The 18,418-nt window shown below is 39.9% G+C and overlaps 1 protein-coding gene across 4 annotated transcripts in view; it reads left to right on the forward strand.

Moving 5' to 3' along the window:
• INPP5A (inositol polyphosphate-5-phosphatase A) overlaps nt 1-18,418 on the forward strand; it is a 262,986-nt gene that overhangs the window by 186,219 nt on the left and 58,349 nt on the right. For all 4 annotated transcript variants that reach the window (XM_075155323.1, XM_075155322.1, XM_075155324.1 and 1 more), the window contains exon 9: nt 69-153. In XM_075155323.1, the coding sequence (XP_075011424.1) occupies nt 69-153 (85 nt within the window). The remainder of the gene's footprint in view (nt 1-68; nt 154-18,418) is intronic.

Consider the following 18,418-nt stretch of genomic DNA (forward strand, 5'->3'; position numbering starts at 1 on the left):
GTATTTGTGCATCCTCACATATACATAAAGCTGAATGACAGGTTTGTTCTGTTTTGCCTTTTTTCCAGAATTATAGATCAGCGGTTTGAGAAAGTTTCGTATTTTGTCTTTGGAGATTTCAACTTTAGACTGGACGCCAAAGCAGTAGTAGAGGTAGGACTTATTTTTCTTCTGTTGTAGACCCTACCAGGTTTTATTTCTCAAATATTTTTTCTTGTGGAAAAGCTAAAAGTGACTTAACAAACTAGTCTTAATATTGACATCAGACTTGGCTAAGAATACATTTAACAGGAACATCTGACAGGTACTAAAAACCACTGTCGTGAATCTGCTGAAGCAATTAAGAAAACACAGCTGACATGCTGCATTTCTTGCCGGTAGTAGTGTGTAAAGTGAGCATTGGCTGTAGATGCCGGTGGACTGCAGAGTCCATGCCACCTGTTCATGGTCCTGTGTATAGAAAAGAGAAAATGTGGATACCCATCTAAGATGAGAGCTGGAGTCTTCACAATGCATGCAGGAGTCTTCTTTGGCAGGCATGCAGATTCCTTGTTTGAAATCTCTTCAGGCTTCAGCACAGGATACCACATTTCTGTGTATGTTTGTGACTTTTGCCACATGTTTATAGCTCACAGTGAATCTCACAGTCATTTACTGCAAGCAGAGCACTTCAAAACACAAGCAGACACACTTCACACTTCAAAAACACAAGCAGACATTTGTGCAAACCTTTGTGACAGTAGCATCTCAGTGTGGAAGGGTGACTGGAAGATTTGTATAAAGCCAAAAAGAATGCAGTAAACCTTTTTCATCATGAGTTGAGATTACCTTGACTTTACTGCTAAAGCTCAGCTCCAGGTAACACAGGGTCAGAAATAATATCCAGGTTGAAAACGAATTTAATCTCATGGTTTTCCCACTTTAATTCTCAGAGATACTGTAGTGTCTTTTTGGTGTCCTTGAGGATGGGCATGTATCTTCTAAACCAAAAGCTTTTGTTTTGTAAATCAAGCAGTGGAAAGTAAGTGGCCTGTGTGTCAAAGGCTGGCAACCCCTCATACAGGTGCAGTGCAGTTCTCCTTCCTTACGTGATGATTAGTCCTTCATCTGTTGAAAAACAGGAGTTTGACATTACAGCACTGTGTATGTGGCTAATAACTTCCTTCTTGGAATCCTTTATGCATTGCAGTCATTTAACCAACAAACTTAAAGCATAATTGAAATGAAATTCAAGTCACTGATTCAGAATATGCAGCTTCATACTGCATATGTTAAGGACTAGATCCTGCTCTGCTACACTGTGGTTACCATAGTTATCATCAATGTTTATAGATTACTTGTTTTTGAAATATTATGCCTGTTTGTTTTTTATTCACTAGTGGTGCAGTAGTATTATTGAGAACGCTCCTGTCTGAGAACCCCTCTATCAATCATGCTGCAGCAGAATTATCTCCTACACCCAGCATTGATTAAGGGCACTATAAGTTTTTCCTAACTTACTAACTGCCTAGCAGTCTGCAGGATTGAAACTGCAGAGAATGCTTTCTTTATTACCAATAGATTAAGATTCCTACATTTATATCTGTGAGTTTCAAAGCAATCCTCTTCTAACAAAATAATGTCACTAACCATAGATGGTGCATACTGAGTGAACCACACAACAGGTAGTAAGAGTACAGGTGATTCTTAGTCCTGACACAGTAGTTTTCATCTTATGAATGCTTTACCAATGTCAATTAATGTTGTTGCATATGAGCACACAAGGTGTAATTTGAAGATGAATCAAATTCATTTACCCATTCTTCCTAGGTAAGGTGCATGCATGTGTGAGTGTAAAAAGCATTAGAATAATACATCGTTTCTGTTGCTTTTTTTGAGAAGTGGCATACCCCATTAACCAGAGCTTCACCCAGCTACTTTGTAACATTAATTAAACGTAATTAAAGTTGATCTAGAAACTTCCACTTGTAATTTATGTATGCACAGTTAAAGTCATATTAAGTTTGTTTTGTAGTCTTCTGCATTTGGTACAATTTATAAACTGGTATGTTAGAAGATCCAAGAGATCTAAGAAACGAGTGTCTCGTGCAGTTTACTACACAGAAGTGATAGTACAGGCAGTGTGTCTTTGACAGCATCTTAACACTGGAACAGTCATGGATGAATCAATAGTAAGCATATAGCACTCTGTTTTGACAATAAAGTCTAGGCTCCTAGGAGACAGGTCAGTTTCTAAAGTATAATTTGGAAGGGCAGAGTTAAGGCCACCTCTAGCAGGAATTATTCTAGGTAGGACCTAATGGTTCGTTTGTATATAAGATATAGAAGATCCAATCCCAAATCACTTCACAAACTAGTTTATAAATGGTGTTTCTCAACTGTGCCATTTTTCCAAAGCTGGCAGAGGGCAGAGTGCTTTGACCAAGGCTGTGCACAAATGGCAGTGGCAGAACAGGAACAAAAATGGCCAAAGGTGATTGCTTATCTAACGCTCGGTGCCAGCCAAAGTGTTAGCCTGTGCTCATGTAGGAACCTCAGGCTGCAAAAAAAAATATCCTGGTCCCTTCTGGCATTTTAAACGTGTGTCTGTGCGAACTGATACTAACCTTTCTTTAGACTATTCAGCAGTGTAGTTAATACTAGGAATTTTAAGGGTAATCCATTGACCTGTCATCTTTGTATATATTACTAAATTTATCTCTGCTTTTCTTGCTGACCTTTTGAATTCGCTCTTGAGACCACAATGTGCTGAACGCTTGGACACTAAGACACTACGAGCAATACATGTGTTGTGGAAACGTAGATTGCGCTTATACCAAACACAAAGAATAAAGTATATTTCTAAAGGATTTCTCAATTAAGCCATTGAAAGGGAGAATCTGAGAGTTGTTTCAAATGTAGAGTCCAGACACTGAAGTGCAGTGTGCTAAATCGGATGCCAAAAATGTTGTGCTTATAAATTCATAATTAATAGACAATAAATCATTAACATATAATTCATTAAACATTTTATGGGAACTTTAATGTAAAGTCATATTGATTTCCTTGCTAGGAAAATCTGCTTTACTGTTGTTGGAGTAATCCGGGGGGGAATCAATGAAACAGGTAAAGGCTTCTGGCAGTTCTGAGATCCATGTGTGCATTAACAAGTGCGTTGTCCGGAGGGATAAACTGGCAAGAAAGAAATAGGACATCTGTAGCATAACAAACATAGCAAATACAATTGTTTTATAGTAGATTTGAATTATAGTTTGAGCATAATTTGTAGCTTGGCACGATGATGTTCAGAGAAATACCTACAGCTCATCCATTTAAAGCATTTTAAAGTTGTCCTCAGCCTGAAAAGGGCCAATGATAAGGTTCTGTTTTAGTCTCGTTTTCTTGGGCCGATGTGTGATTCAAAATGCAGGGAGCATGAGAGCAGGCTGTCATTTTGCGTCTTTAACATGCAGAGGTGCCCTTTCCCCTTCATTTGTTAGAGCAGATGTTTAAAAAAAAGAGTTCCCATTCTCATTCGCCCAAGCACTTTGCTGGAACTTGGTGGTTGATGCAGTGCATCAGGCAGGAGCTGCCTCCTCTCGCTATTTCCCTGCACCAGCCCAGAGCATCACAGTTCACAGCTTCGGCTGTGGTCATCGGTGGAAATATTTCTCCTTCTGTTCCTTCTGTGTCAGTGAGTCAGTTTACCAGTCTTGCTTTATTTAAATCACCATTCAAGTGTTAGGTAGGTCTAGGCCGAGGAAGAGTATTTTTGCTGTCAGCTGGCTATAGTAACAGTCTGTATTAATCTTTGAGAATTACTGTATTTTCATGCTTAAAAAAAAAATCAGTTATCCACTGAAACTCTTACTTATAAATCTTCCTAATCCTACTCGTCCATCTTAGGAAAGTACAATCAGGCTTAATAAACTGGGCTTATTTTGACTGTTTTGGAATAAAAACCTGTTTTTGGCTGAGACTGCTGATTCAAAAGTCTCTTAAAGTTCCTTGTACTTCCAATTGTGTGCTCCTCAATTCCAAGAATTGCAACTCAGGAATATAAAGTTCAGTATGCAAACCTTAGGTCTTTAGGAGAAAGTCATATTAGTCACAAAATCCGATACCTCAGGGTAAACCATAACCTTCACTTGTATCCAGAAAAAACAGTTTTCATTTTTCCCTAGCTAAAGGACATTTTGTTAGGGTTGATAGTAACTTGGTAAGCTGGAGGGGGATAAAGTGTATCATATATGAACATCTATAACGGTAGCAACAGAAATGCTGTTTCGGGATTCCAGTCAGTTTGGCCTATGAAAAGCTTTCAAGCTCTATCTGCAGAATAAGAAGCAAAGTCCTCGTCTTAAAACTAGGAATTCATGCTTCTACACTTACCCTAGCTACTTAATGGGTTACATTCAACCAAGATATTTCCTTTCTAGACTTCTGCCAAGCAGCCATTCGATAAGCCATAACTGGAATTGCTGATTAAATGTTTTTTAAAAGGTAATAACTACTCTTAAAGAAGTTGCGTATCATTCACTTGGATTGTGCCTCTCTGCCACCTCTGACCATTTGACTTTATAATCTAATAAAATAGGAACGACTTCATTCTAGCATGACTTTTTAGCTCCCACCATATTGCTGATGGTACAATGAATCACATAATTTTTATTTGATCATACAGTCTTGGCACAATATGGTCTTTCATTTCGAAAAAGGCAGTGGTGTCATCATATCTTTTTATCAAGTGTGCTTGTGCCAGCAAAAGTTCAAGGAACACTCCCTGTTATTGCTGTGATGTGTTCCTCTACAAAACATGGACCTCCTCCTGTCAAGACATCTCCCTCTCTCTCATTTGAACAAACATCTTTTGTTCAAAAAAAAGCTGAACAGCTTTTTATGTCTAAGTAATTGATTTAGATCTTACTCAAATCTGAAGAAATATTTTAAGTTGAACTTGTTTCATTGCGGAGTCCTGTGTTTTGTGCAGTAACTAGGATCTTTGCAAACTCCAGCCAACAAATGACCCGTTAGTAATTGTCATGAAAAAGATTAATAGCTAATTAGGCAATTAGCACTGATTTGGAAACCTGATTCTCAGTGAGGTGGTCAGGCTGTGGGTGGACATGGAGACTTGATTACCTTCTCATCTTTATAAGTGTGCTTCCCTGAACAAAAACAGGTCGTCTGGCAGGATGAGGCTCTTGCTGCCTTCTTGCAATATTGGTGTCATCACTAATCATCTGGCTGTCTTGTCAGATGCAAATATATATATGCGTGTCTGTGTATATTTTTTTCAACTCAGTATTATTTGCAGAAGATGCTTTGAATACATCAGGAAAAGCGCGTGTAAGAATTGCACATTCTTGTTGTTACAAGCAGCAGTCTTTTTTTTTTTTTAAATTCTGACTTCTTTTGCTTTGACAAGTGAGCATTCAGGAGAAATTAGTAATGTTTAATTGTATTAAAAATACTGACATAGCATAAAGAAGCAAGTGTATATAGTCGTGGGCATGTGCGATTCTACCTCCCTATCCAAAACCAAACTAGACGTTGTCATCTTTTCTAGGCAGCGGTGACGTACGGATGTCTATACGCATACATTTAAGACCTCAGCTGCATCCATTTAATTCATAGCCACGTGGTAAGCTCTTGTGGGTCCTGGTGAATTCCTCAGTGCAGGATAAGTGAACCATCTGCTGTATGACAGTAGTCCTAGACAGCATAACATGGCATCTGAAGCACTAAAGTATTTTTAAATCATGTTCTGTCTCTTTGGAATATTGTTCTCTTTAACAGTTTATTTTAAGAGAGTTTTCAGAAAACAAACTTTGTATGTGACATTTCTTTTAGCTATGACTATATATTTTCCTCAGCAATTCCATAAATTAAAACAAAAGTTTAGAAACGCTTTCCTTTAGTAAATCCATATGGTAGTGATACTTACTATTTTAAGCATCTTATAATTTCCATAGCTACAAATTTCATGTTTGTTTCCTTATAAACATAATCTATTTCAATGGTTTGAAATAAGCTGGGGATTTTGGGTTTTGTGACCACAAATACCATTCCATTTAGTATGGCAGAAAATGTGATTACAATTGGAAAATTATTAAATTGGAAACTGTTTAAAGTGGGGGTTATGCAAATTGTGTTCTTGAAACCATTTCAGCATAGTAATGCACTTGCAGAGAAACCCTGCTAAAGGAAAATACAACAAAGGTTACACAGGGACCATGTTGGCTGCAGTATTTACAAAACAGCTGATGTTTCAAATCTGTAATGGGGGAACTAGAAGGCATTTTCAGAAACAGAAGAGAATATGTAATGGAAACCTGCGCTTAGGACATGTACTCTTTCAAGTTCATGGGTCTTGAGTTATGGTTGGAAATCACCAAGTTGGTTTTACTCTTCTAACGAGACTATGAACCTGTCTGCTAATGCTGGTTCATACCTTACTTGCATCTTCAAACAGACCTAATAATAGAATACAGATCGCTTAGTTTGAAAGGAGCGTCTTGAGATCTAGTCCAACCCCCTGGTCAAGCAGGGTCACCTGGATCGGGTTGTACTGGATTGTGTCCAGTTTGGTTTAGAATATCCCTAAAGCTGGAGACTCCACAATCTCTCTGGGCAAGCTGTGCCAGTGCTTGGTCATCCTCACAGTAGAAAAGCTTTTTCTCATGTTTAGAGGGAACCTCCTGCATTTCCATTTGTGCCCACACCACTGAAAAGAACCTGGTTCTGTCTTCTCCATTCCCTCCCATCAGGTGCTTATCTACATGAATAAGATCCCCCAGAGCCTTCTCCAGGCTGAACAGCCCTGGCTCTTTCAGCCCCTCCTCGTATGAAAGATGCTCCAGTCCTTTTGTCATCTTTGTGGTCTTGCTCTGAACTCTGTCCAGTATGTCCATGTCTCTCTTGTACTGGGGAGCCCAGAACCCGACCCAGTACTCCAGGTGTGGCCTCACCGGTGCTGAGTAGAGGGGAAGGATCACCTCCCTCGACCTGCTGACAGCTCCTAATGCAGCCCAGCATGCTGTTCATGTACCAAATAATTTCTTAATAGCAGGGTATCAACTTACACATTGTAGCAGCTGCAGGTCTGGTTTATGTGAACAGCTGAGACTGCTGAAGACTTTTCAGTTGGATCCTTTCTCTCTGGTGGAATGAAAAGAAGTCTCAGGTATGTAATTGGCATCACAGCTATCTGGTGCTAGGCATCAGTAAAACCATTTTACAGCATGAAGAAGCCCCTTTATCAAAAAAAATCCTTAGCCTCAAAATATGAAAAAGATGGCAGTCTTTTTTTTCTGCTTTAGTTCTGATTTCTCCTTCTGCACATGGAGCAGAATGAGAAATTTAATAACTGCATAGCGGTTTGGTGCTGAAATTGCAGAAGTCTTGGCTCAAGCGAGAAATGGGTAACTGCTAGCAGAAAGCAGAAGTACGTTTTAAGAAAGAAGGTGAACAGATGACATCCCAAGCACCTCAGTGCATGACAGGCTTGAGAAATGACTTGGAGTGGCAGTAGTTGAAGAAGAAAAGAATCTTTCCAGCAACTGGATCAGACGAGGCAGTGAGCTCACAACTAGTAACGGGAAGAGCCTGCAAACATCTGTATGTTGGATTAACTGCTTGGGTAAGGATTCCCTGTCTCAGCTCTCAACCATCACTGTGTACCTGGGTGCTGTCTTATCCCAGTCCTGAATTGGTATCTGGTTTCTGCCTTTGGGACCAGGGAGAAAGACCTTTTGTTTCTCTGTAAGACATTTATCTTACCTGTGAGTGTGTGCTCCCAGTCTTCTCTCTAGCTCACTCATTCCCTTTCTTTCCATCCCTCTAAAGGTTCTGCACCCATTCCACATCTCCACCCCATCCCTCTATTTGCTGGTTGGGATATAGAGAATAGAAACGTCTACAGCTTTTCTCTTCTCCCATTCTTATTTAACAAATGCTGAAATTAGGTCTTAAAACAAGGAAGAAAAAGTATATGGAAAAGTAATCTTTTTCTAAATGATAAGAGTATGAGAAAGAATGTGGTCAAGAATTGCTGATACAAAATTACTAATAGTTTGGGTTATGAAGTGTCACCTGTGTACCAGTCTGGTGTTTGGGTGTATAATTAGATAATTTTATTCTCCCTAGAGACACAAATTCTGCAAAAGATGAAACTCGTGTCTTGTACACATTTCATAGCCTATTGTGTGATGCCAGAGTAGATACTGAATATACACATAGCAATAAATACACATTTTCAGGTGATTTGTGCATCATTTGAGGCTGATCTCAAACCTTACTGCTCTGTAGTCATGAGTTGTTGAATATAGTTGGAAGGGTTGGAAATAGTGATCAAAGAAAACTGTCAGCAGCTAAGAAGCCTATTTCTACCTATTCTAGGCTTACATCAACATTTGTAAGTCTAATCTTCTCTCTTTTTTCTGCAAGAACTGAAGCTGATTAATGCATCTTTTTAGATCAACAAAAGTGCCATTTCACATACAATGTTTTAACATTGCAATTACGCCCCTAAGCCATTCAAAATCTGACTCTCAGACAAAAAAAAAAACAACCTCTTTAGGTATTTCTGGGATGAGGTGTGTGTCTTTTGGCTGATTGCTGCATTGAAGAATAGTTAATTGTGGTAAGTGAGAAAAGAACAGACCCTCTTCCTGTAGCTTTTACAGCAGGACAAAATAAAGAGGCACAGGTATGCAAATGCTACCGCGAGCAGACCCCTTCTTACAAAAGTAGCAAATTAATTAAAGCTTGACTAAATGTTGACTGAACCAGGAGTATCGAAACCTCGTTATGGCCTATTAAATCTTTAAATAGTTAGGAAGGAAAGTTTCTAATACAGTGCTACAAATCATGCAAAAGAGCCCTTTTTTACATGTATGAAAGGAATTGTTCTTTCTTTCTCTTGTTCTTCAATTAATATGTTCTTTTGCTCCATAGTGGCTGGTAGTTTAAAACTGTAATAGGATTCCCTTCTTCCTTCAGTAAAGTGATATTAAGCCATTCTTATAAAAGAAACATGACATTGCTTTATTTCTGAGGTAAACCTGCATATCATGGAATAAATTCTTCTTAATAGCTTACAAGCTTCAGATCATATTTTGATTCCAGTTAAAAACGTGCGTAAGATCCTGGATTGGTTTTTATCTTCTCAAATAGTTCATTGTAAATAACTTTGTCTCATAAAGATTTTAACTTTCTTTACAGGCTAAACTGATTCTAGGAAATGTTGGAAACAAAATCCCGTGTAAAATGAAAATGTAATAAAGATTTAATAAATTAAAATCATAAAACTTCAGGTCTAATAAGGACAGTTTTATTAATGAATGTAAATTGCAGCAACCCATCTGAGGCACCTGCTAAATGTTCGTTATAAATTATTCTCGTAGACATTGTGATGAGTTTCATATTGTAGCCAGACTTATAAAAGCATGCAGATTGCTTCCCCAAGGGACTCTATATTTACTTAACAGTGTAGTTAATTGCAATTATTTATTTTCCAGTGATTGCAAATGGCTTCTGCATTAAAGATATATGTGGCTATTAGGAATTATTCAATTACCTCTCTTTTTCTCAGTAGTCAAGTCAAACCTGAGCTCAGATTCCCAGAGGTAAGTCAGTAGTGTATTAACTCAATATGTTCCTTAGCTTTCTGCTGGGGCTAAAACTCTGTAGTCCTAAGTCCTCTCAGCTGAGCTAGCTTGAGAAATACTCATTACCCGTCCCTGCAGCTGACTTTTTGACGTCTTCCGTTCCATACTGATGCTGCCACACTTATTGGCAAGATTCATAGGAGGTTAATTAAATTCGTCTTCAAAACAACGAGGGGCCAATGAGCCATATCCTCGTTGCAATAGTAAATTAAATGATGCAATTGTTTCTACTTCCATCATGGATAAGGGGAGAGATTAGTGAATGAATTGTTCTCTGGCTGCCTCCTCTGGGGCCCTGGAGGGTCTAGTAGCATGTGGTCGTAAACCTGCTTTTAATTTGTGGCTACAGGAAAAGATGACACTGTTATCAGCAGGCAGAGGTCTCGCACAGCATCACGATGTGAAAGATGACACTGTTTAAAAACTAAAAGGAACTCTATTCCCAGTAGGGCTTAGCAGCTCTTCTTGTTTCAGATGCAAATTAATACAAACACGGTTACAGAGCAGAACAGAAAAGATGATACGTTGATCAAATTTGGCACTACTTGGGCCATAATTAAAATGTACGCAAATACAATTATCTTGTGCTTTCTAATAGGGCTGAGCGTCATTAAACTAATTAATAATGCAGTCTATAAGCTCCGCTCTGCTGCTGTGATTGTTCGCAGTGTATGTTTTATGCCTTGCGTGGCAGCCACTGGCAGCTGGGAGGCTCAGCTGGCACCGGCTGACGGCGGGTGACAGCCGTACCAGCAGCGCCTGTCTCCACACAGCCCCGGCCGGAGCTGGCTGCTGCCACACCTGCCATTCATCACCTAGCTGACAGCGATGGTGATGGATAGCGCTGGGGGGCCTGCATCCCTCCTCTTCTTGCTGGTGGCCGGTTGCTGTCGGGGATACACCCACCGACCCACGGGCCGGCTTTGGGGATGTGGGGGCTTCTGAGGACAAACTCCGTTTCTGGATGGCTCCAGCTCAGAGATTAGTCCTATACGCTAAATGTCAGGGGAGAGGGGGAGGAGGAAGAAGGAAGCTCCTGGAGGGCGTGCACCTTTCATCAAGGGCTTGGGATACCTGTTAGCACAAGGAGTAGTGCTCCTGACAAAGCAGCCAAAATTAGCTGAAGGGAGACCTTGCAGCTTTCCTCAGGTTGGCTAGTTCAAGAGGCTGAGACTTTATTCAAATGTACATAGAAAAACTGCCTTGACAATGGCTTACAGTTAATTAGATACTAATGCCAGATCCCAGGTATCCACTGCAACATTCCCAGGTTTAACAATGCTCCTCTATCTAATAGGGTTGCAGGTTAATTTCTGCTTGATGACAAACTCCTTAAGAAACAGATCCTGAGATTTGTTTGCCAAACTTCTTGACAGTGCCCAGGGTCTTGCAGCTGTAACATGTGGAGCATTTGAGACAAAATACAAGCAGCACTTCATTGCATGCTTTTCTTTAAGCGTTAGCAATTGGTTGGTTGAAGTCAGGGCAAGAAGGCTTATGTATTGCAGGGACTGTAGCTAGAAAAATACACATGTAACTAACCATTAATAACATCCTGACTTGAAAGTTATTTTTATAAAAGCAGGTGTAATTTGAATAATTAAATGGAGTATTACAATGCATAGTGAAAGTCTGTCATAAATATTTAACTAAAGCCACCTATTAATTTTTTTTCTGCTTGTTATCTAGTATAGAAACTCATCAACTCAACTGAGGCAAAATATCACCTGGGTAGATGCTATAAAATGTCTTTTTCTCCATCTAAGAATTATGTCATTTTAGAAGAAATAGAGGTACCTGGAAAAAAATGCATTCTTTTTACATTTCGGTTTATTCCTGGTTGTTACCATGATACAAAATGTTAACATCTATGGACAAATTATGCACTAGTATTTGAAAGGCACCCATTGATGGTGTAAAATAAAAGAAGAGGGAAAAAAAATACTTGCACTCTGCATATTTGCAGCAGTAGATCAAAAGCATATGTATACGTATTTTCATTGTCATAAATGGAAGCCTAGAAGTAGTCTTTTCAAAAATACACCGTGTAGTATAGAATGATACTTTGCTTGCTTATCAAAAACAAAATTGAGAAGAAGGAATTTGGTATCCATATGAAAGTCAAGGAACAGGATCATATCTGCCTCTATACTATACACAGGAACTCCTGTTGCAATGGCAAGTTTTATTCTTCAGTTGAGTCAGAAATACAGTAAGAGTTGATGAACTGAATACGCAAAATCTCTGGGTATGTGTACAGCTATGGTAAAACATTTTAAAAATGCGTTTAACAGATTTTTACCTGAAAATAGTCATTCTCAAAAGTGGAAAAAAGTACATTAAGGAACCAAGATCGATACTTTATGAAAAAAGAAAAAACTTACTTTTGTTTAGATTTCGACACACATTTAGTGATGGCAGAAGAAAAACCCTGATGTTACTGTGAAGTTTACAATGACACCTCCTTACCTCTGACTAGTGGTAAATGGAGTAGTACTTATGGAGAATGGACGCATTGCAGTGCCTCAAATACATAAAGCTTATTTGTGCTAGGCCATTTAGATGAGTCAGGCAGGAAACACTTTTGTGTAGAGACACTAGTTTGCTGTTGCATTAAATCATTTGGCATGTAATTCAAATCTTGATCACTTCTGTTTCCTTTATCTTTAAGGCCACCTTATCTAAACTTGCTGTGTAGTGACAGATAAAAATCTTCAGATTTATATGGCTTGGGTTTTTGTATGTAACAATGGTACAAGAGCTTTCTGAGTAAAAGACAATGCTGCATCTCCTTTCATAGAGGCACAGTTAATGCAGCATCTTCCCACAGGACAGACTGGTTTGTGTGTGAGCTGCAAGACACAGCATCGCTCCACATCCATCGTCACACCACAATGCTGCTTTATGGCCTTGCAGTGGCTGGAAAGCTGCTCTGCTTTGTTCAGCTCCACTAGAAACTCACACTGAATGTCCTGCTTTTCTAGTGGAGAGGAAGAGCTTTCCTTCAGAGTTTTAGGGTAAAAAAGGTATTTACTGACTCCACTGGTAAGTAGTTTAGGCACTACTGCTTTATCAGTGACTAATGGCCCCAGGACCCCATCATGCCTTGATAGTACAGTATATGACAAAAAGACGCTGCTGTTACCTGCAGTAACACTCAGGGATAGAGTATCTCAAGAGTTTCAACTTTTTGACCTGTTACAAACTTTATTCATTCTTGCTTTTCAAGATCCCGGTGAAGTTGCCTTAAATAAAACAAGATATTAGTAAGGTTCAATGGAAATAAACCCAATGGCTTGACAAAGAGTAAATAAAATGTGCAGTCTTTAGTCAAAGAAATCCTCCAATTTGGGTTTTTAAAAAAAAACACATACCAGAACAAAGTTTCCAGACTAAATTTTTCAACTGTATTTAGTAATTGAACCAAATTCCATTAACACAGCAAACTCCCACTGAATTCAATGTACTTTGTAGCTGTCATTTCCCTGCCTATGCCATTTCTTTCCTTTTTTTTAACACATCCCTGTTTCTGAATATGTAATTATCACTCAATAAAGCCATTTTGAGATTATTTCTATTTGATTCCATCCCACTCAGACATGCATAAAAATTACAGAAATAAAAAACAAGATTACGTATTTCCACAGTTGAATACTTACTTATAAGCGAGTTATTGAATTGCCCTTTGCGAGAAGAATATAGGTTCTCCTGAGTTTGGTTCTTAATGGGATCTCTGCCATGAAGTCATCGAGATAAAGGTGTTCGGTACATTTCCTGTTGGATTGTAACCTTATGATGTAGGCATAAATGAAAAGCTCTTTGGCAGACTTAGATTTTTAGTTTGTTTCTCTTTCTTCCGGCTTCTTCGGACCTCTCTGCATTAAGATCACCTTCAAGCAGATGGATCTGGTTTGAAAGTCCCCATTTTACTTTAAATTAGCATAGACATCAGTATTAATTTCAGGAGGGTTCAGAAAATGCAGCCTTAACTACTCAGCAACTTGGAATAAACATGTGCAGCTTGTTACACTTTTATCTCCCGAACGGTACGTTCTGTGTTATTTCTGTAGCAAAGAGGTAATAAATAGGCAAGCAGCTTCTGTTCATCAGTCTTTCTGAGGAAGACTCACACAGCGGTAGTAGAGAACATAATTTCTAAAAGATTTGGGTCGGATGCAGGTCTCCACTGTATTTTATCATTTTGTGCATTATTAAAGGAAACATTGATTTTCCAATCCACATGATGTACCCACAAAATCTACCTTTATTAATATTGATAATTCAGACAGCAATTTTACCTTTCTTAGAATGGGATTTCCCATAATGTATCACTTTTCCCAGTCCCAATTTGAGATGAGAATTTGACATTTCAAAGCAAAATATGCAAAATGACAATCCAAGAATCTCAAATCATGTATAATAGTTGTTATATTTTTAAGTTGCTCCTTCTCGAAAAAAAAAAGGATAGTTTTTTAAAAAGTATGAAAAGCTTCTTGGCCGCTTATGCGATAATGAAGGGTTTTTTTAAGTTGAGACCTTTCAAGATTTTCTTTTCCTCCTGTGAGTGAACCAAAAATTGAAAAGAGGGGCTAATACTTCGAAATCCTGTTCTTTCTAACATGGTGTTTCCAGGTCGGGTAAAATTGCTCCAGCCACTCGTAAGGAGGCCCAGGTGGCTCTGAACAGTCGTACCCCACCCCGCACTCCTTTCAGTTACACTCGCTCTGATCTTTATGGATAATTTTAATGTGATACAGATACTTCATAACAGGGGGTTTTCTTAGATGGAGGGTAGGATTTAGGAATTCCTCTGAACAGTGAATAATTAATTATTTAAAACGCACTTTCCGGTTGGTGCAGCCAGACGATCAGCTGTGAAAAGTGAGGAGGGAAACAGCGCTTTGAGAAATGCCGGCCGGGGCCAGGCGTGTTGGGAAACGCCGCGGGGCCGCGTGCCCGGGCCAGAGCTCTCGTCAGAGCGTGACCACGCGCTTGCCCGTAGCCTGCAGACGGCCGCCCCAGCGGCTCCTCCTGTCTCCCAGGGCTTAGGAGAGGCGAGCGGCAGCCGTGTCGCCTGCAGAGAAATGTCACCGCGCGCTCGTGGTGGCGGACTGAGGCTCGGGAGCCTAACGTTCGTGGTGTTCCTCCACCTTACGTGTTCTGTGCGATGGCGGGCCGCCCCCCCTTCTGTGGTGTGGGTAACGACAGCGACGGCGCTGGAGGTAAGTCGTCAAAAGACGGAGGAGTCCGAGCAGGGAGTGCCTCCCGCGGCGCGGGGGCCGCCCGCCCGCCCCTGACGAGCGCCAGGCCTGCGCTCCTCAAGGCGGGGCCTGGGCCGTCTCCTTTTGGTCCCCCCAAACGTCTGTGTCATAAAGCAGACAGGTTGTCACAGAAACTACGTTAGTCGGCCAAAATCTAGTAGTCTTGTCCCAACCAACGGCCATCACGTCTGTCCGAGGGGCAAATTCAGATCTGGAGAGCGCAGCAGGGGTTGTGCCAGCGAAGTCCCACTGGAAGATGGGGTTTGAAGGACGGACTCCTCACCCATCTGTACCGACTCCATAACCATCCCCCGTGTCGTCTTGTCACTAGATTCAGGTAATCAGTATGCAGTAAATTGCTTATTTTAAACTTTATGTCTCTGAGGCATAGGAGAGGAGATGGGTAGTGTTATTTTAAATGTTCCCCGTACCCAAAGGCCATTTTTTTCAGCTATCTGCTGAAAAGGTCAAGGGGATGAAATGATGTTGGGACCATTCTCCTGCTTCTCACTAGTCCTGCGTAAGGACCACTAGCAGTACGTCTCGTGTGTGCTGCGTCTTTGAAATGGCATCATCTTTGTCTTGGTAATGCATCACCATAGAGGTTCTCTATGTCCTCTACTGTGTAGAACATCTCTTAAATCCACAGTCCGACCATGGAGATCAAATTAGTTTCTTCTTACACAAAGCCCAAAAGGCTTTTTTAGTGAAGAGTGGGAAGGGGGCAGGATACGAGTTCCTGGTAGTGACCGATACATTCTCTCTTGTGAAAATTTTAGCATCTAATCTCTACGTTATTTAAAATCTAATCCTGAATTTTTTCATTACTGCTTAGACAAGACCTCTGTTAGGATGTTATTTACAGCTATTACAAGCTTTCACAAGGCTCAATAATGTGTAATAATTTAATGTGGAAAGCCATTAAAGGGTTAAAACGAATTTTATAAAAAGATATTATAGGATCTTTATCACATGTTGTTTATCTGATCAACAGTTAACAATTTAAGACAGTATTATCCTAGTAAAAAGAAGATTTGTTTCACATACTGACATAAACATCCCCTCATAATAGTGGCTTTTCATTTACTGCATTGCAACGTACCATAAGCTTAAAGGCACAACAGCTTCTTTGTGTGTCTCAATAATGCTTGTCCAGAGTGATGTCAGTCAATTTTCGACCTATACAGTCTGATGTTATTCTCAACAATCATAGAATAGATTTTTTTTTTTTCCTTTAATGAGTGAAAAGTATGCCGATAAAATCCTTGAAAATTATTATATTCCTTTATGGTGTCTTTCTCTGGAAGAACAAGGTATATTACCCACATGGATATTTCTGCAGAGTCATTAAGATCTTTCATCCGACTTCTACTGGCTTTTGTTGTTTCCTTGGATTTTTTTTACATACCATTGGGTAGTTAGAGGGCCACTTCTTTGTGGCTGACTTTCCAAACACTTTTGTAACTTGCTGTTTCAGTGGGATAAATAAACGCTAACAGTTAAATAGCACTAATAGAGGTCGTAAAAAAAATTGTATACATGAAGTGGCATTCTGTAGGAGCAAATTTTGAGTTCAGCCTCCCTTATGGCACTCTGGAGTCCTATAGAATAGCATATAAAAAGTAAATGAAGGGTCGGCCCCTTTGTGCTCCTTGGAAACTGCTCCTCCAATGTGGAAAAAAAGTCTGTAGAATGGGCCAGGGTTTATCCAAGATACACATAATGCCTCCGGGTGTGGGGGTTCGCCGTCCTGGCGCATGCCGTTGCAGAGCTAGTGCTCCCCCATCCCCGCAGGGGCAGAGGCAGTGCTCAGGGGCAGGACTGAGCAGGCTGGATGCACCACGGTGGTGCAAAACGATGTGCTCAGCCTCTCCTGCTTTCCTGCCAGAAAAGAGGGAAAATCAGCTTCCTGGAGGATAAACGTCTTCCTGAGCTCTTATTGCAGCATAGATTCTCGGCATCTGCCATGCAGACCTTGGTCATGAACACAAACTGAGGCCACGGAGCTCAGTCCTGCCCACACGCTTAAGTGCGAGGAGGCTGCTAAGTGGCTATAGGAAGATTTCCATCATCTGCCTTTGAGCCCCCTTATACCCAACCCATGTACTCTGGAGCGATACCAGCGAACAGCCCTCAGACAGTGAAAGGTTCTTAGTTTACTCTCCGACCTCAAAAAGTCCAGTATGGATTACAGTACCATTGATGCTAGTTACATTAAACTCCTATCCTTACTGTCTTCTAGCAAGTCTTTTGCGTGGCACTCAGATCACCTTGCTTCCATAGAGACAGTAAAGAAATGCATATACTGGATGAACTCTTTATGGAAATCACTTTGTGTTTCTATAATGCTATTTCTAGATTACTTTTAGTCATATAACTCTAATGCTTCCCTGAAAATTAAACCAGTTTTAATTCTTTATATGTTTTGAGCTGAACACAGTGTACTGTAGTACTGTCATTAACTTGCAGAAGCACAAACTTAACCTGGATAGAGTTGGACTTTCGTATGGATCTCATATTTCCCCCTCCCTGTTGTTTGGGGTTGAGTCATGAATTCTCTGCAGCACAGCCCCTAAGCTGCCCTTGGAGAAACATCTCCAGACTGTAGTTGCCACTGCTTTCTTTCTCTTCCCTTCAGTGTGAACCATAGAAGTGTCACAGAAGGTGGCACTATGCAACCCAATCATTACCAGCTTTGGAGTAAAGTCAAGTATGTGCTAAATGCTTGAGTGGCAACAACTGAACTTAAGTAAGCCAAAGGTCCAGAGTATACAAGAGATTTAAGTTAGAGATTGCCAAAGTGGGATGGAAATTTGTTTTTCTTCTGTCTACCGGTATTTTACATTATATAAAATGAATACTAGATGATAATTGCCAGTCTGGTGTCTTGTATTGATTTAATTCAATAAGCAGCTTCACCTCCACCTTTTGCATGCACTTGCCTTAAAATATATGCATTATGAAGACAGTGATTCAAAGTCTTTAGGAAATCAATATCAAGACAGGATTCTGTTCTTCAAATATCGACAGCAGAATAACTCTAAGAAACAATGACAAACAATAAAAGCAGGGATAGACAAAATTAAGGCTGTAATTCTATTGTAGTTAGGCTCTACAGAAGTCTCAAACTGATACTGCCTGATACTGCATATTGTGTGTGCTTTAGCAAATAGCTTGCATTGACCCCTTACTGTCAGAATTTCTGGTTGAAAAACCTGTGACCATTGAAATGCAAGGCTATTTTTGCTCATGATTTCTATACAATTGGCTGTTGTACTTGATTTTTTGCCAATAACTTGCACAGATTTTTTTCAGCCGTGAGTGTGCACTGGGAAGATGTAGAAGGGTATATGTAGGCTGTTACCATTAGCATTGTTCCCGCCTCTGATAATTTCCCTAGAACTAAATAAAACTTACATCTAAGCCTGTAATGTTACAGTGTTTAAACTGAGCAGCTCGGTGTGCTAATTTATTGTGGTTTTGTAATGGTAATTTTAAAATCCTTTA

Source organism: Calonectris borealis, chromosome 7 (assembly GCF_964195595.1).
Source record: "Calonectris borealis chromosome 7, bCalBor7.hap1.2, whole genome shotgun sequence".
Taxonomy (NCBI): Eukaryota; Metazoa; Chordata; class Aves; order Procellariiformes; family Procellariidae; genus Calonectris; species Calonectris borealis.